General features: G+C 35.3%; 3 protein-coding genes and 1 non-coding gene across 8 annotated transcripts; 3 read left to right on the top strand and 1 right to left on the bottom strand.

Moving 5' to 3' along the window:
• Window positions 1-2,183: 2,183 nt before the first annotated feature.
• Window positions 2,184-5,604, bottom strand: LOC100784006 (purple acid phosphatase 15). 2 transcript variants are annotated; one of them, XM_006601812.4, is made up of 8 exons: window positions 5,027-5,604; window positions 4,362-4,553; window positions 3,908-4,241; window positions 3,600-3,817; window positions 3,276-3,466; window positions 2,851-3,135; window positions 2,607-2,726; window positions 2,184-2,495 (listed from the first exon to the last, which is right to left on the bottom strand). In XM_006601812.4, exons 1-8 carry the CDS (start codon window positions 5,367-5,369, stop codon window positions 2,460-2,462), a joined length of 1,719 nt encoding a protein of 572 aa, XP_006601875.1. In that variant the 5' UTR covers window positions 5,370-5,604; the 3' UTR covers window positions 2,184-2,459. The 2 variants fall into 2 exon arrangements, with proteins under 2 accessions (XP_006601875.1, XP_006601876.1); XM_006601813.4 differs by having other exon boundaries at window positions 4,362-4,575.
• A 254-nt stretch (window positions 5,605-5,858) lies between these two features.
• Window positions 5,859-8,462, top strand: LOC100784000 (protein transport protein SEC23). Its single transcript, XM_003551898.5, has one exon. It carries the CDS (start codon window positions 6,024-6,026, stop codon window positions 8,214-8,216), a length of 2,193 nt encoding a protein of 730 aa, XP_003551946.1. The 5' UTR covers window positions 5,859-6,023; the 3' UTR covers window positions 8,217-8,462.
• Window positions 8,463-9,916: 1,454 nt separating this feature from the next.
• On the top strand, window positions 9,917-15,813 carry LOC100784538 (TBC domain-containing protein C1952.17c). Of its 4 annotated transcripts, XR_419292.4 has the most exons (10): window positions 9,917-10,374; window positions 10,436-10,531; window positions 10,596-10,700; window positions 10,778-10,942; window positions 11,017-11,115; window positions 11,207-11,335; window positions 11,595-11,774; window positions 12,360-12,476; window positions 15,167-15,355; window positions 15,538-15,712. XR_419292.4 is itself a non-coding variant. In XM_014770850.3 (9 exons), the coding sequence occupies exons 1-9, from the start codon at window positions 10,153-10,155 to the stop codon at window positions 13,085-13,087; spliced, it is 1,122 nt and encodes a 373-aa protein (XP_014626336.1). In that variant the 5' UTR covers window positions 9,920-10,152; the 3' UTR covers window positions 13,088-13,894. The 4 variants fall into 4 exon arrangements, 3 of the variants coding, with proteins under 3 accessions (XP_014626336.1, XP_006601878.3, XP_003552768.1); XM_014770850.3 differs by lacking the exons at window positions 15,167-15,355; window positions 15,538-15,712 and adding an exon at window positions 13,079-13,894 and having other exon boundaries at window positions 9,920-10,374; XM_006601815.3 differs by lacking the exon at window positions 15,167-15,355 and having other exon boundaries at window positions 9,922-10,374; window positions 10,444-10,531; window positions 15,538-15,813.
• An 811-nt stretch (window positions 15,814-16,624) lies between these two features.
• On the top strand, window positions 16,625-16,718 carry TRNAY-GUA (transfer RNA tyrosine (anticodon GUA)). The gene is made up of 2 exons: window positions 16,625-16,661; window positions 16,683-16,718. It is a non-coding gene; the product is annotated as a tRNA-Tyr (tRNA).
• Window positions 16,719-18,272: the final 1,554 nt, after the last annotated feature.

The following is an 18,272-nucleotide window of genomic DNA, read 5'->3' on the forward strand; positions in this document are numbered from 1 at the left end:
AATCACATTGTAACATTAAATTTAAGAACTTCATTAATTTTTTTCTTCAATAATGAATCCATTGAAAACTTAAATCGAGCTCTACTTGTTGTCTCACATGTTTATAACTTTATATTTATATTTTCACATGTTTATAACTTTATATTTATATTTTACTTCAAAATAATAATTTATATGTATTTTAATTTTCAACAATAAAAAAATAACGGTTTATTCTTCATTCTTAATTTGATTTGTTCATCTTTTAATTTTATTTCATATTGTTGATAAAAATATTTTCTCTGTCTTTTCTCTATTATTTTCGACAAATATTTTTTTTCGTAAGAACCCAATTCTTTTATAGATCAAAGAGTTCTTTCACAGTTCCACTTGACAAACTCCATATAAGAGTAGTGGGACAAACTCTTACTAATTAAGATGCTCTTAGAAGCTAATTCAAACACACTTTTTTTTTTATATCATTGATATAGCTAGATATATAATTGAGCAATGACATGTGAATACTATATCATTTCAAATATTATATATAATATTATTTTAGTTCTTTTTATCAAAACATATATATATATATATATATATGTATGTATTTATATTTTTTCTCTTTATCTCTCTAGGTTAAAAATATATTTGTGATATTCATAGATCATCTTGTATATTATTAGGTTTACCCTTGTTTATTTGGGTATAAGTAGGGTGGAAGAAAATTGAAAAGATAAAAATATTAAATTTTCAATGTTTGTTTGAAAAGTATAATAGGAAAAGTAAAAAAGAAGCTATGTTAGTGAGGCTAACTAAAAACTACTGTACTTTATTTCCAATTAGAATGAAATTGAGGAAAAATGCTTCTTCAAAAAAATATTTATAATATGTTTTTAAAAAATAATAAATAATATTTTGTTAAGAAAAATATTAAATTGAAAAATCACATTTTTAATTATTACAAAACATTTTTTATATAATCCATTTATTTTTTTCCAATCATCTGAAGAGAATTTTTATTTTATTTTTTAATCTATACAAATAACATTTTTTATGTTCTATTGTGCTTCTATTTTTATTCTTTTTCATTTCTTTCTTTATTATTTTAATCCAAACAAGACAGGATCCATTGGGTTAGACATTGCAAAATGCAAGTAACTAGAACACCCCGATCAGGATCACCCAGCGTTTAAAAAGAGTGCACAGTCATACAGTTTTAATCAAACGGTCAAAACATCTTTAACTTACATTTATTTTATAATAATTTAATGTATAAAATGTTTGATTGCATGCAGTTGAAATTTGAATAGTTGAAAATTAACTGTATAAAACCCTTATCCCTTAGGTACAGTATAACAGTAACCATGTTATTGCTACTTGCCATTAGTAACGACACCTTAATCTGCAAAGAAAAAAGAAAAGAGAGAAAAAAATTAGTTTTATTTTTTAAAGTCATTTTTTTTTTTGTCTTCAGTTAAAAAAAAGAAATGTGTGATTATCTGCAACTTTTTTTTTTGGTTATGCCTTGGCGAAGAAAGCAAATTGCTGATGCAAGCAGGTGACTAAAAGGAGGTCAAATGGTTCGAGTTCTTCAGTTAAATGAATGCACTACAGTACTGTAAAAATGAAATGGGTTATTATATTTGCTTACTTGGTTTCAATTCTTTATAATGACTGTGTATTACTGCTGGTGCTGGAGTTACAAATACAAATACAAATACAAATACAACAGTGACAACACCTACAGCGATGCCGAATGTGGCAGCACCTACCACAACAACTCCAATCCATGGCGGGGATGGTGCAGGAAATGGAATGAACCCTCCAATCCCTGAAAATTCTACATCATCACCTAATTCGAACACAATAACCACCTCATTTTTAGATTTCCTTCTCATTCTGCCCCTTATCCCTTAATTAGCTTGCCTGTGCCCGTGTCAGTTTGCGGTTGAGGTATATAACTACCTTTATATTTAAACCAACACCTCATTTTAGTTGTTCCCTGTGTTTCTCAGACACGACAATAATATCATTAGCGTTTTAACAACGAATTTCTTGCGTATCATTTTTTTTTTCCTTACTCCCTCATGCATATCTGATCGTCAAATAGAAAGAAAATCCTGACCGACTACTAAGGCGTTTAACAATATAAATACTGACTAAGCAGCAGAAAAACACAATTTTGCACCTGTATGACAATTGAGTTTGTGAATAAATAATACATTTTTCCAATTTGATAAAATTTTGAGACAACTTGCCTCATAATTTAGTTGGAGGCAAACTTTGATAGGATTCCAGTAATTCGAAGAAGAAAAAATGTTATCAAACTTCAAGAATACAAAATTTATACTGAGTAAAACGCAACGTGTTGTCAAGACACAATAGAGTACAGTATGCCTCTGAATCCAATTGCAGCACATGGTGACAGAAAACGCCGTACGATAATTTCAGTGCTCCACATTTTGAAAGTGTTGCTATGCTTAATGCATCTTGAAGTTAAATATTTTAGCACCCTCCTACAAAATTAAAGAAAACTTTCAGGTTAAAAAATAAATTTTGCTCATGATAATTACGAAACTGAATTACCAGCTGATGAATAATGATGATAAATACATAAGATTATGTACCTCTGGCTTGATTGGTGGGCAGTTTTGAGGTTCCCTAACAATGTAAATCTCATCTCCAGCACTGCCATAAAAGTCTTGATTGCGATGCCAAATCCACAGTGCATGGGTTTCATTTTTCACCTGCATATGATGTTACAAGTTAGTTTGCATGTTTTGTGTACCTTTAACATGCACGAACTTATAGCACGAGTTAATGTTTTAGAAATCTCCACCCATATATATAGAAGAGAAAGATGAGGTGTACCTCTAGAATGCCATGACCGAAGCTACTTTCTCTGAAAGCACTATAATCAGGCTGTCGGTCCCAACAGAAGTTACCTTCTGCTGGACCGGAAGTAAAATTAAAGGCACAGAAGCCACCCATATAGTCATCTGGTGTAGTTGATGGTTCTGGACACTGTCCAGGTTCATCAGCATGTGTGATTGCCATCTTTTCCCTGTTACCACCGTCTCCAACCGTGATATAAACAGGACCACAAGGATCCAATGTGTAGTTGTATACCCTGTTTGATCTCTCATACGCATGAACCTGTTCTCCCATAAGAAATTTCTAAGTACAAGCTATTACTAAATTAAAAATGCAGTTGTATATAAGCACTTATTGAATTTTGTCTGCTTATTTATGGATTATGGATCATATGCAATGAAAACGTACAGTAATATACTTACATGTCCATTGAAGACAATGTCAACGCCATATTTATATAATAAGTCTTCCATCTCCACCCTCATACACTCTGCTTCTCTATAATGAGCCTTGTAGGTGCTATACCAAGGTGCATGCCATGTAGCTATCAACCACGGAGTTACTTCCCTGTCAACAGAAGCCAAGTCTCTCTCCAACCACTTGTACTGGTCCCCTGCAATTTAAAACTAGTAGTGATCAGTAGCATGAATGTAAATAGTTAAACAGGAATGTTTTCTGAAGACTAAACCATGCATGTTAGTAACATGAAGAATATCAATCATGTAGTGTAGGAAGCAAGACTTAACCTGATTTGTCATAGGATATGTAGGCCCCCAGCATTATAAAATGTATCCCCCCAGCATTGAAAGAATAATAGAAAGTGGATGATGATCCACTCTCTTCTGATGGGAATGCAAATCGAGAACTATAAGCAACAAATGTCTGGTTTTCAGCTTGTTCTTCTATCTCATGATTCCCTTCTATTACCATTATTGGGACACTAGAAATCAGAGGCTGCATGTACCTGAATCAATTATAACAAGCTAAGTTGCAACCAAAATCAACAAGACCATTTATCTAAGATTCCTAAGGAAGAGAGTGAAGAAAATGTTACCTTCCCCAATAATCCCAACGAGGCTGATAGGTTTCATGGATGGGAGTGTTAGGAAATGAGCAAGAGTAGCAGTCTGCCCCAGTGCCATTAGTAAGATAGAGGTTGGCACAGCTAACATCTCCAACCAACAGAATAAGATCAGGATGGTTACTGGTCATATGATTAACAGTGGATGTGGTATTGTATGTAAGACCCAAGTCTCCAACCACTGCTATTCTGCTAGGGTAGCTCTTGGGGCCTGAAGCTGGCATAGTCCTGAAATAATGAACGTCACTCATTCCTGACAAAGAAGGATCTCCACATTTATATTGATATAGTGTGTTGGGTCTCAATCCTGCGTGCACCAAATACAATACAATTCTAAATAATTAATTACATGCCATGCAAATAAAAACTTGAGTTCTAGGCAATTAATAATAGAAGGGAAGCTAGCTTGTACAAAGTGTTATTATACCTGTGAGACGAACATGATGTATAATTCCAGAGGTGTAGTTCTGAAGGCCTTCAAAAGGATAAAGTTGACTGTAAACGAGGGAATAACCCGTTGCTTGGTGTCTCATGGACCTTCCGAACCTTCCATATTGAACTATGCTAGCAACAGTTTCAGGATCTAAGGGTTCTATATTGTCCCCAATTTGGAATTCCCCTGCAACAATGTGTGATACGTACTTCATGCCACATGCGTTTTATAGACAAGCACTAGTTAGCTAGTTATATAGTAAAAGTAAACTTATAGCCACTTAAGAGTTATGGTAGAAGCACAAGCACAAATCAGAATGTGCCTTGGAACAAAAAATAATTCAACTGCCTCAAATTGTGTATTTTTGGCTGCTTTGAGTATGTTTGGTTTTGTGAACTGTGGAATGAAGATAAAAGAAAAAAAACTATAAGCACCTAGAGAGTGAGTGTGCTTCCTGTAGCAACACGGGTTTTCATTCAATGCTAAGTAACATGAATTGCATTAGGATAAAACAAAGAGCAAAAGGCATTTTGTCTGCATACCGTGATGGCAGGAATTATATAAAAGTTACAAGTTCACGTGAACGACTGAAGCAAAAAAACAAGAAAAGTGATGACTGCATTCATTTGTGAACTGAAAGTAGCAATGAAGATGAGTACCTGTAATCCAAGAAATCCAAACAGAATCATGAGAAGCAGAGAGTGAGAGAGAGATTTGTTCTGGCTGGAACCCTTCAACGGTTCTTTGAACCAGAGGATCTGTATCTGTCAGGTCCACGGCGTTTCCTCGGAAGCTCTGATCAAGAGGAACGGTCACAGGCTTGAAGGGTCCATCCAGAGTTGTTGGAACTCCGCCATCAACAATGACACAACTTAGAGAAAACAACATACACACTATAACCCAACCCATTTCAGGAGTGCAATGACAGCTAGCAAAATGAGTTGAGATGCTTAAATGCATTGGGATAAAGGAAAAAAAAAAGGCAAAAGTCAAAGATTTCATGCCTTATTATAAAATGGAGAACGTTTTTCGTGGAGCAAATCAAGAAGTTTTTATTTTATTTTATTTCATGGGAGGCTGAAAAGGACCTCAAAGAAACAATAGATGAAATGATCACTCAAATGGTGATGGAGCGAATGCTATTACATACTAGTCAGAAAGAATGAATGGAGGCTGTTTTGTTTGGACCAATCTAACTACTACTGACAAGAACCCTGGATAAGTTACATTTCCATGGTTCATATTTATAAACGTCAATATTTCCAACCCTCCGGTCTCTATGTTTTAGCTGCGCATACCGGGTAATGTGTGATGATTAAAAAAAATGTTAATAAGTGTTTTAAGAATATTAATTGAGAAATTTAGAGTAGAAATGTTTTTAAGGTTAAAAATGATGTTATTCAAATCTTTTTTAAGTTCTTTTATAATTTACGTAATAAATATTTATAATTTTTAATTAATTTCTTAAAAATACCGATTAATAATATTAAAAAAGTAATGTAGGATGATATTTAATAGATTTATTTGTTTATAAGGGTTGTATAGGATAAGTTAAAAATATAATTAGACAGTAATAATTATGATGAATGGGGGGAGAGTAGGGTTAGAGGTAGCTGCGAAGTAGAGGCGTAAAGGGGAAAGAGAAGAGAAGGGGGGATGGATTTGGTTGAATTGGAGGCGGTGGAAGGGCTCCGATGGGCGTGGAATTCGTGGGCGGCGGATGGGACAAATATGATAATCCCACTGAGCATAATGTGCACACCCTTGATGTTGTTGAACAGTGAGGTCCCTCTTCTCCCTTACGACCCTCTCCTCTGCTCCCGATGCGGCGCCGTTTTGAACCCCTACGCACGCCTCGACTACCAGTCCCGCATCTGGCACTGCCCCTTCTGCTCCCTACGCAACCCCTTCCCCCGCCCCATCGCCGACACCAACCTCCCCGCCGAACTCTTCCCCACCTACAGCACCGTCGAGTACTCGTCTCCCTCTCCCTCTCCCCCTCCCCCTCCCCCTGCCTTCGTCTTTCTCCTCGATCTCTCCACTCCCCAAGACGAACTTCCTCCCCTCAAGAACCAGCTCCTCCACCTCCTCCACCACTTGCCCGACCACTCCCTCGTCTCTCTCATCACCTTCGACTCCATGGTCTATCTCCACCATCTCTCTTCTTCCCACTTTTCCTCTCTCCTCGTCTTTCACGGCAACCGCCATCTCTCCTCCAATCAGATCCGCCACTTCCTTAACCCCCACCGCCACCAGGCTTTTCTTTTGCCTATTTCCGAATGCCAATTCTCCATCACTACTGCCATTGAAGAGATCCATTCTACATCCAACTCCACCATCTCCGCCTCTCGCCCTCCCAGGTGCACCGGCTCTGCAATCTCCGTCGCCCTTGGTCTTTTGGAGTCTTGCCCCATCAATACAGGCTCCAGGATCTTGGTCTTCACCTCTGGACCTGCTACTCTGGGACCCGGAATCGTTGTCGATTCTGATCGCCGCCAACCCATCAGAACCCACCATCACATCTTCAACGCCCAAGCAACACACTATGCTAAGTCTTCCGCTTTCTATAATCAACTCTCCAAGAGGCTATCCGGTGCATCTGTTGTTCTCGATCTCTTTGCCTGTTCCCTTGATCAAGTTGGGGCAGCCGAGCTCCGAGGACCCGTTGAGCACTCCGGTGGATTCATCGTTCTCTCTGAGTCTTTTGATTCCGATCAGTTCAAGAATTGTCTGAGGCAGATGTTCAGATGTGATGACCAGGGCCACTTGAGAATGAATTTTGATGCGACTATTGAAATAGTCACCACCAAAGACGTGAAAATCTGTGGAGCGCTTGGTCCTTGTGTGTCCCTTGAGAGAAACAACTGTTTGGTGAGCGAGGCTGAGGTTGGAGAAGGTGGCACCTCTGTCTGGAAGTTAAACACGCTCACCCACAAAACTTGCATTGCGTTTTTCTTCCAAGTGAATCAGGAGCAGAAAATGAAAATTCAACCGGGCTCTGCATTTTTAATCCAGTTTATAACGCGATACAGGCAGGGAAACATGATCCGGAAAAGAGTGACGACTGCTGCAAGGCGATGGGTTGCAAGCCATTCGGCAGATATTGGTGCCGGGTTTGATCAAGAAGCCGCAGCTGCAGTCATGGCAAGACTTGCCATTCTCCGGGCAGAAACATGCCATGCCCGTGATGTCATTAGATGGCTGGATGACACGCTTATACGTTTCACTTCCAAGTTTGGGGACTATGTCCCTGAAGATCCATCCTCTTTCCGCCTATCCTCCAACTTCTCCCTTTATCCCCAGTTTATGTACCACCTGAGGCGATCTCAATTCATTGATGTCTCTAACACTACTCCGGATGAAACTGCATTCTTCCGCCTCGTGCTCAATCGCGAGGGAGTAGTAGGATCCCTTATAATGATTCAACCCACACTTTTCCAATATTCGTTTGATGGCCCACCGGTGCCAGTGCTGCTAGATATTCGTTCCATTTCTCCAGATTTTATCTTGCTCTTTGATTCTTTCTTCTGTGTGGTGATTCATTATGGGTCCAAGATTGCCCAGTGGAGGAAGCTGGGTTATGATAAGGACCCCAATCACGAAAGCTTGAGAAAGCTGTTGGAAGCCCCAGAACTGGATGCAGAGCAATTGGTTGCTGACCGCCTTCCAGTGCCAAGGATTATAAGATGTGACCAGCATAGTAGTCAGGCTAGATTTCTTCTTGCCAAGTTGAATCCATCTGTTACTCAAAATTCAACCTACACAGAGGGTTCCGACATTATATTTACCGATGACCTCAGCTTGGAAGTTTTTCTGGATCAGTTGCAGGTGCTGGCAGTGCAAAGCTAATAAAGACCAACTTTAATTTTGAATTTTGTAACTAGTTTTCAAACAAGAGGTTCCATGTTTTCGGAAGATTGTTTTTCTTTGTTTACTTACGGAGTTGTAAGTTATCTGATAACTGTGATTAGAATATGGTTTGGTCTATTAGACTAGTTTTGAAGATGATGTATGGTTACTATTACTACTCTGACTAGAAACTGTATTATTCCCCCAGCTTCTTGCATGTACTGTAAATAACACAATGTTATGACAGATTAAAGCTATGCATTGCTCGGTTTCATTTATGTTTTTTTTTTCCCCTTTATGGTGCAAGGAAGTCGTCTTATGTTTACCACCAGGGGTCATTGTTCAGACGCATACTACTGCTTCCTCTATCGCTGTCAGCTGATCTTGAACATGGTTTCGTAAACTGGATGGTGAGGCATACAAAAGAATCCCCCTCATATACACGATGTTATGGATGTAGTTATAGTTGACATCTTAGAAATTGCAGACTACCGAACCTACGTTAATCACTCGGTATCAAATGTTGAATACAATTGGGAAGAGAATCATAAACTTGGTTACAAGTAAAAAATCTTGATGCCCTAACAAGAAAAACGAACAACATGATTAACTTATCTCATAACAAAACTCACTCACCCTAGAATTTAGGATTTGTGAAAAAATTGCTCTACATTTGTCAAGGATAACATGCAAGTTAGCTACACCATTTGCAACATGATTAAAAGCCTCTACCACAGTCTGTCAGTCACTTTCAAACATAACATCATTGAAACCGAACTGCGTGATCCATTGAATAGCACAGTGTAAGGTCCAGCTTTAAGCTTCTGTTGATGTTGGGATACCTTTTAAAAAGTGTTGTCTTTGCTTTGATGAAGTTGTCTTGTTCACCTCTGACGCATACTCCCACTCTAAAGGAATTCAACTCGTTGAAAATTGCAGCATCCAAATTGCATTTGAGGAAGCCATTCGGTAGGGGCTTCCAGCTTCTGGCGTGATGTTCCATGGGTGATGGCTGCATTTCCGCCATGTTTCTTCTAGGTGCTCTCCAATCTGTTAAATATTGATAGCTGAGGTTGACTGATATGGAGGGATCAATGTCAACTTTATTTCAGACCTTATCATTACGGTTTTTTCCAGATGGACCAAAGAACCACGGGAAGTTTTGCTTTTGGAGCTGGTTGAAAATTCTGAAGAAGATCAAGGAGTAGAGAATTATGGTATACTTTTATAATATAACTTAAGTTAATAATACAAGTTTATTGAAATAAATTACGACCGTTCTGATAATGAGTTTTTTTTTTTTCAACCATCCGTATCGTGAAAAAAAAAATCCTGATTTATCCGGGATTTGATAGAAAATAAATAAAATTTGATAAAAATTATATTTTTCAAAGATAAACTCTGGGTACTAAATGAATCATTCGACTTCACAAATTAATTATTTATTTCCCTCACTTGATTATTTCCGGCTAAAATGAGTTAGAAGAGTGAGTTAAAAGTGAAATGCTTTTATTAAAATGCATAATGCAATATGTGCTATGATTTTAATATCTATTTATTTGTTAATTATTTTGATGATTTCGAATTGAGTCACTTTTAGAGAATTGTAATTTTTTTTATAAAATATATTCAATCATCACTTAACTTAAAAAAAGTGTTGATAAACTGTGTCAATCCAATGCAAAATGAAGAAATTGTTATACGAATGGAGTGGCAATGTTTGGGGGAGTTGTGTTGTGGTGGCATTTTCTGGACGGGCCATGTGTATAGAATGTGTGGCCCACTGAAATTAGAGGAGAGGTGTTAATGCAAAATTGCAAGTGCATGTCATTGAATTTGATTGAGTATAGGATTCCAATCTCAATTTCAGCTTCTTCTAGACTAGAATAGAATAGTAGAGTATAAACAATTCTCGAAGGAAACCCTAGAAAGAAGGATGAAGAAAAAGAAGCAGGTGCCGGAGTGGATGAACAGTTCTCTGTGGTCCACCCCCTCCGACCCTCCTGCTTCTGTTTCTGTTAGAGAAGAACCCCCGACAATCCCAACCAATCAGAATGCCTCTCCTCCTCTTTCTTCTTCTTCATCCGTTTCTTCTCCTACTGCTACTGCCGATGACATCTCCCGGCATGCTCAGGCTCAGGTTCAGTTGTTGGCCGAGGTTAGCTTCCTCACTCACTCATTCACTTGTCTTGAATTGCTAAGTTAGTTGTTCGTTTTAGTTGTCTAGGAAGGTGATAGACATGCGCGAGTTGAGGAGAGTCGTCGCTTCTCAAGGAATATCTGATGCTGGTGCTTTGCGCCCCACGCTCTGGAAGGTACCTTTGCAGATTAATTTATCCTTTCCAATTAAACACAAACAATACAATTTCACCTTTGCAGCTTTTGCTTGGATATCTTCCGCCCGATCGTTCCCTTTGGTCCTCTGAATTAGCCAAAAAGAGGTCCCAGTACAAAAATTTCAAAGACGACCTCCTCACGAATCCTGTAACTTTCTTACTTCATACTTACTTACTTTTTGCTTCTCCATCCACACACATCTGAATGTTTCTGTACCTAGTCAGTCAGAAATCACGAGGAGGATGTACAACTCCAACTCTGCTGCTCTTGGTATCGATGATGCAAAATCTCATACTCAGACTAGGCTCTTGCTTTCTAGATCACGTATCACTCATCAGGACCACCCTTTGAGTCTTGTCAAGACCAGCATATGGAATCAGTTCTTCCAGGTACTACTATCTCTATTATGCTATCACCTACTTACAACACACACTTTATGCCTCTCTTTCTTTCTTTGTCTTAGGACACAGAGATCATAGACCAGATTGACCGAGATGTCAATCGTACTCATCCAGATATACACTTCTTCTCTGGTGATTCTCTTTTTGCAAAATCTAATCAGGTTCTTCCTCTATTTATTTTTATTTTCGAATTCATGCCAACTCGGTCCTTTTTCTTGCCATTTTGACTTTCAACTTTTCCGGATTTTGCAGGAGGCTTTAAAGACCATATTAATTGTTTTTGCAAAGTTGAACTCGGGTATAAGATATTTTCAAGGGATGAATGAAGTATTGGCTCCTCTCTTCTATGTGTTCAAAAATGACCCTGACGAGGAAAATGAAGTAAGTACATCCTTGCAAACTCTCTCCCACCCCTCTTTCTCTTTCAGTTTCAAAATGCTTACTGAGGGCCATATGTTGATACAATGGTTCCATCTACATAAAAGAAAATTTAAAAAACAAAATGTGAAACATGGGTATGCTGATAAGGTTTTTGTTTCCAAAAAGTTGCTCAGATAGCAGTGACTAAGTAATGTAGTTTCATTTTGCTCGTGTTATATGATTTTAAATTTTTTCAGCTGTTGCCACATACTAAATGCAGGCCTTTGCTGAAGCAGACACATTCTTTTGTTTTGTTGAGCTGTTGAGTAGGTTCCAAGATAATTTTTGTCAACAACTTGACAATAGTATTGTTGGAATCCGTTCCACTATTACAAGATTGTCCCAGCTTTTAAAAGAACATGATGAAGAACTGTGGCGTCATCTTGAGGTCACCACTAAGGTAACATGCAATTTTAAGTACGTGCTCTATCTAATAATAAAAATCTTTTCAACAATTTGAGAATGGAATAAGGGTTGTGACTTGTGAGGGAGAACTTTTCCTTAGAACAATGGTGATTAACTCATTTTGTTTGGCACATAAAATACAAAGATTGAGGAATAAAGACAATGTCCTCTCACCTCTGCTCTGTTTAATTAAATTTGTTAAAAAAGAATTTCATCATTCGAATATTATATTAGTAAAACTAAATAATAAATGATCTAGAAAGTGTGTTTCTTTTTTCTTTTTTTTGGAAAAGGCAAAATAGGTATGTATTGATATAAAATAATAGGCGCAAGGTATCCAGCATAAGGCAAAATAGAAAGTGTTTCTTACCTGCTTCACTGTTTCAGTGATGTGTTCTTCTCTATGTTACACTTTTTTTCTCCCTGTTTTATGTTCCTCTATTAGTTAAGTGGCACTTTTGGTCTTTACTTAGCAAGTATATCTTGAGTGTCAATTTGCCAGATGATTTGACGCGTTTGACTTGATTATTGAGCAGTTGATCAGAAAAATCTCACATTTCTGGTTCTAATTCCATGTCAGGTTAATCCCCAATTCTATGCATTTAGGTGGATTATTCTCCTATTGACACAGGAATTTAATTTTGCCGACATCCTTCATATTTGGGACGTCATTTTAAGTGATCCAGAGGGTCCACAGGTACAGTTTTGTTCCTATTTATCTTGTACTACCTTAAACTTTTCCCTCAAAAAAAAAAAATTAATGGACTGACATTTAACCTTATGTTCCACCACCACTTAGTAATGCCAATGGTAAGAAATGGTGATGGATTTGAAATTGTGGAGAGTTATTTTTAGGTATTGTTCAGTTGGAGTAAAAGAAAAGAGATTGAAATGTGAGGAATGAAAAGGAAAAAAAAGAGAGATGAAAGTGTACTTGTTAGGTAGAAAGGAAAGAAAGATTTGAATTAAAGTGATTTAATAGGTAATAAAATAATAAAATTAAAATTAAGTATTTTTATAATTTCAATTTTATCCTTGTATTTGTTCTTTTTGCCAGCAAAAAAATATTTTCTATCAAATTTTTATCAAGTTTATCAAATACTAAAATATTTTATTTCTTTTTTTAAGAAAAATTGATGTGTGTCTTTTAAGTTTTAATCTAACAGATCAGTTTGACAGACTTAAAATACTTTTTTTTAAAGCTTAAACCTGACCTTTTTATTTAAATAAGTTTTTAAAAAAATATAAATTTGATCTTTATAATAAACAAGTCCAGGTCACACTAAAAGTTCCTTATAGGCAGCGTGACTCATTTTCATCCCTAATGAGAATGTCCACAACAATCATCCCTAATGAGAATGTCCACAACAAGCTGCAGCAGGACTTAAGTGCTTCCACATGTTGTGTCTTTACACCAAGAAATGCATATCTTCGTGCCTCAAATCCAGCTGAGTTCCTTTTGATTTTGCATGTCCTGTGCATTCATGACAGCAACAGTATACCCATTGTGCTCATCCATTTTATACACTGGACCCTGTGTCCCATGATAGCCATCTTCTAGCCAGCATCATAACACACGCATACTCTCATTAAGTTTTGGTAGCTTATGTCAAATGGCTTTGATAGTCCTTTGCCAGCTATTATGTCCAGTGGAAGGACCTGAGATTCTTGCTGCTGTCCCCTAGATATGGTGTTGGAAAAGGTGTGAATTTGTTCTAATAATTAAAAACTGAAAGTCAAAACTCTTTTTTTGTTTTAAAAACTAAGTTTACAGTGTTTCAAAATTAAGTTAAAAATTAAACTAGTCATTTTATTGAATGTTTGGTTAAATTATTCATTTGATTTTTATAAGTATCTTTATTTTAACTTTTAGTTCCTAAGAAGTGGTTTGGTTGAGGGAGAGAAGTTACTATTCAAGGGTAAATTTTAAAAAAATAGTGAAGGTTCCTCATCCCATTTTTTTTTATTTTAATTCAAATATTTCTTCCTCATTTGATTCGGTGGACTAATAACCTAATGGTACATTCTGAACCATTTGGGTATTGCCGGTTACCTTTGTATTTTTATTTTTTTAACTGAATATATAATTACCATGAAATGCCCTTTTGACCCTAATAGCAGAACATGACATTTCGACTTCACTTCCTGCTGGGCAACAATGACTATCTCTAATCTAAATTAACCTTGCTTGCCATTCAAATAAATCACGACTAATCTAACAAAATTGCCAAGCAAAAATCAACCCCCAACTGTACATTTAGACTCCTACTGCTGCGTGCAGTCCGACAACACCATCTCAACGAATACCCATATTTTAAAATCCAATACCACTAATCCACTATGAAAGCAATAATCAAATTTAACACCCATAATGTCTTCATCGAAATTGAACGGAAAACTGAAAACTAAGACAAACTCAAATCTCGTGCCTGCCGCAGCTTCTTACGAAGACAACAAAAAACACCCAATGGCTAATCCAACTTAAAACACAATCATAATCAAAGGGCAAATCAGTTAATTTCATCAACTGCCTATAAAAAATAAATTCATAAATATTACATTCAACTACTAAAACCTATTGCCAGTTCAAATCACGCACGATGAATAAAATACTATTATATCCAACGGACACTATAAACTCGTTCAAAATACTTAATGGTCCATGGTAGCCTGGGTATACAAGTTAAGTTTGAGTCCCTACACATGTATACAAGTTAAGTTTTGGTCCCTGTTGAGAATACTAGAGAAAAAATTTTATTAGATAAAACTGCCACGTAAACTTTCTTAAGATGATAAACTGCCACAAAAAATTGTATAGCAACTGGAACTTCAACTGTTTTTTTGCATAGGGACAAAAATGAGAAATATAGGGACTAAGTGAATAGTTTCACCAATATGTTTTGCAATTTATATTGGCAAACCAAACTGAATACCTAATAAAAAAACCTATAAGACATCATTAATAATAGTTCTCTCCTTACTATACTTTGTAACGCACGCTCTATTTACTCCCCACTTGTAAGTTTAACCTGCAGTGGTGGATTCAGATTTTTTCTTTAGTGAGAACAAGAAAATAGTTTATAATATTTTCACAGAAAAATATTATAAATTTTTATAAATACATAATTCCATGATAAAAAGAATTCAAAATACTTTTAAGTTCCTATAAATTATAATTGTCTAATATGTATTTTCAAATTCATATTTTGAAAATGTTATATGAGTTTTTCATTGTCAATATTATCCAAAACATTTCTCTAGATATGTAAAACAATTATTCAAGATTCAACTATTCATCTTTCTCTTTTATCTCTTATAACTTTCTACATTCATTTTAAAAAAAAATTGTCTAATGAAGGCAATACCTATTTTTTTTTATGGGAGCAGACAAACATTTACTATTTTGTGGGGGCAATTTCCCCCATGGTGCTGTACATGAATCCGCCCATGCTTGCATTTTATGGGATCCCATTGGAAAGGAAATATGATTAGAACAAAATCAAAGTTACTCCCTTCTGTGTTGTGCTGGAGTGTTAGAGTATATTACAACTAACAAGTCATGTGCTTTCCTTGACTGTAAGCAACAATAAATTCCTTTTGCTTGTCAAATTGTGCATAGAACTGATAATGGTTTATCAGGAGGTTATGGAGCATGGGATTATGTGTTGATTTTCTTTTTCCTCAAAATATCTAGTAATTCTTCCACTCAGTGAAAAAATAGAAAAAGCAGGAAAATTAACTGATGCAATACTGTGTAGGAGACACTTCTCAGAATATGCTGTGCAATGCTAATTCTCGTTCGTAGACGCCTTCTAGCGGGTGATTTCACTTCTAACCTCAAGATGCTGCAAAGTTATCCCTCTACAAACATTAGTCATTTGCTCCAAGTAGCAGATAAGTTACATGTACAGTCAGTCTAAAAATGGTTTTCACCGCGGATTATTTTGCATTGTGTTTTTGTCTCTAACATAGTGTTTAATTTTATAATTGTAAATTACTCTGTAATTGTAAATGTTGGTTCAGATTTCAGAGCAGCAACGGGTATTTTTTATGCCTTGGTTTTGTCATTTTATTTTTTTAATGGTAAGCCCACATTACTATGATCTTGGTGGAATTCGCCTCTATTCACATTTAGTTATTCACCTCCCGTACACCCTCCAAAGAACAATATATTGTTGAAGCTTTAAGACGTACCATTTGCCCTTGTTGGCTGTTGATTTTCAATGTTTTATGGCTGCATCCCACTCGCTCGATTACTTTCTTCTCTCATTTTGCATTCTAAGGCTGTTAGAGCAAAATCAAAGCAATGAAATTGAAAATGTGGCAAATTGAGAGAAAAAGTTTAGTTTCCATGAGGTAGCAAAGTTGGGACCAACATAAATATATAGGTTCTAAACATTGACTTCTAATACGTATTTAAAAGAAGAAAGGAAAATAATTGAAGATGTTCTTTTATTATATTCTTTCGAAATTAAGTTCCATTGGATAACTTCTTCCCAGTATGTACCATTTCGGAAAGTATGTTACTGCGAAACTACGCTTGTCAAAGGCATGCAACAAATTTTGAGCTTCATTAACAGTTCATATTTAGTCTCTATAAAATTGAAATGATAATCACCGTTTTGAAGTTAGGTTTGAATTAACTACGCTTAGCTTCGAGTTAATTATATTTTACAGGGACTAAAAACATTAAAATTTGAAGACCAAAGTTTTGCTCAACGATTCTATTCACCATTCAACTTGCATTTTGGATATAACACGTCATCCATGGTCCTATTCATGGCACACGATGCTTTTCATTATTAATATTTTGTTAATTGAAATCTTGAAATTTTGGCATAAAAGCCAACCTTGGCTCAGTTGGTAGAGCGGAGGACTGTAGTTGGTTTGTTTTCTGCAGACAATCGTTAGGTTGCTGGTTCGAATCCGGCAGGTTGGAATTTATTTTTCTTTTTTAAGGAAATTTCTTTATTTTTCTTTTTTAAGGAAATTTCTTTCTTTTTCCTTTTTAAGGAAATTTCTACACCATATTATCAATGTTAAATACCACATGGTACATTGCATACATATAAATTGTGGGGACATTAATTCATAGTCATCACCTAAGCCGTTAAAGTTTAAAAATTATATATACTTGTACGATTTATGTTTTTAAGATAATATATATTTTTACAATGTTGGTCATATTCTTGTCAGAATCACATTTTTTTAATTGGAAATACATGAGACAATGACTTTTGTTTCTTCTGGAAAATAATCATAGCATTTTATTATAAAGAAATTGTTCAAACACAAGGAATTACATGATTAAAAATATAGATACTAAAAAATAATGGAGTCGTCCTAACTAGCTCACGAGTAATTTTACTGGCTTAATGAGACAATAACTTATATTATGTTTGATTTAGCAGATAAAAATAAAAGAATCTTTTTAATTAAAGTAAAGTATAAAAAATAAAATCTTACATGAGATCCATCGAATTTCTCTCCTATTTCACTCCCCCCTCCCTAAATCAAACACAACATTAGTTCAAAATTAGTCATGAATATTTTTGGTTGTATATTTCTTCATTAAGTCTCTTAATATGTGTTGCTAAATAAGGAGTACATCTAATTTTCGCTTCATTGTGTTGCTGGGTTGGTTGCATAGAGATAGGCCGTGGGTGGCGCTCAGAAGGAAAACAAGTAGGATTGGTGGACATTAAATAGACATAAACTTGATATATATACTCATTCTACTTTACCTAATTACCTTAATGACGATTTAGATAAAGGTTTCAACTCTAAAGGAACATATATTTCACGGGATAATTTTACATTTTTATAATCACATTCCTGAAAATATTATACTCAGGAATGTTATTCACATAGACATGATCGGTATATAGAATTATAGAAAAATTTAAAATTTATTTAATTAAAAAATATAAACAATTAAAAGTAAAAAAGAAAAAAGAGATATAGTTGAATGTGGTGGGAATAAATAACATTAACTTGAAATATCATATACTCTTCCTTCTTCATGAGAATAAAATTAACTTGAAATATGAATATATAACATTACTCAAAATACAACTTATCAGAAAATAATTTATCATAATCTTCTAACAAACATAGGTGTATATGTTTTTAACCTCATATTTTCGGAATAGAAGAACATAAGGTTAAACAAGTGTTCCCTAAATAATCATTGTTCTTTTTTTTAGACTAAATTGTAATTGTGACTCTTATAATTCTTAATCCACTATTTTGGTCACTTTGTTTTTATTTTTGTAATTTTGGTTTCCTATTTTTAAAAAATCACAATTTTGGTTTAATCTTCAACTTTTCATACACTTATTTCTTTTGTTTTTTATATTTTGATTAATTAAATTCTTTTTTCTGATATTTTAAGTGAATATATTAGGTCTAAGATTCAATTGGACTAAAATAAAAGGAAAAAATATATATGCAGAATTGAAGATTGAATTAAAATTGTAGATTAAAAAAAAAC

Source organism: Glycine max, chromosome 18 (assembly GCF_000004515.6).
Source record: "Glycine max cultivar Williams 82 chromosome 18, Glycine_max_v4.0, whole genome shotgun sequence".
Lineage (NCBI taxonomy): Eukaryota > Viridiplantae > Streptophyta > Magnoliopsida > Fabales > Fabaceae > Glycine > Glycine max.

Coding starts and splice junctions, on each gene's coding strand:
- LOC100784000 (XM_003551898.5), top strand. CDS start 6,024: ATGGATTTGGTTGAATTGGAGGCGGTGGAAGGGCTCCGATGGGCGTGG.
- LOC100784006 (XM_006601812.4), bottom strand. CDS start 5,369: ATGAAATCTTTGACTTTTGCCTTTTTTTTTTCCTTTATCCCAATGCAT. Junction 4,554..5,026: donor TTGGATTTCTTGGATTACAG/GTACTCATCTTC, acceptor ACATTGTTGCAG/GGGAATTCCAAATTGGGGAC. Junction 3,818..3,907: donor CGTTGGGATTATTGGGGAAG/GTAACATTTTCT, acceptor TAATTGATTCAG/GTACATGCAGCCTCTGATTT.
- LOC100784538 (XM_003552720.5), top strand. CDS start 10,153: ATGAAGAAAAAGAAGCAGGTGCCGGAGTGGATGAACAGTTCTCTGTGG. Junction 10,943..11,016: donor TATGGAATCAGTTCTTCCAG/GTACTACTATCT, acceptor TCTTTGTCTTAG/GACACAGAGATCATAGACCA. Junction 11,336..11,594: donor ACCCTGACGAGGAAAATGAA/GTAAGTACATCC, acceptor TACTAAATGCAG/GCCTTTGCTGAAGCAGACAC.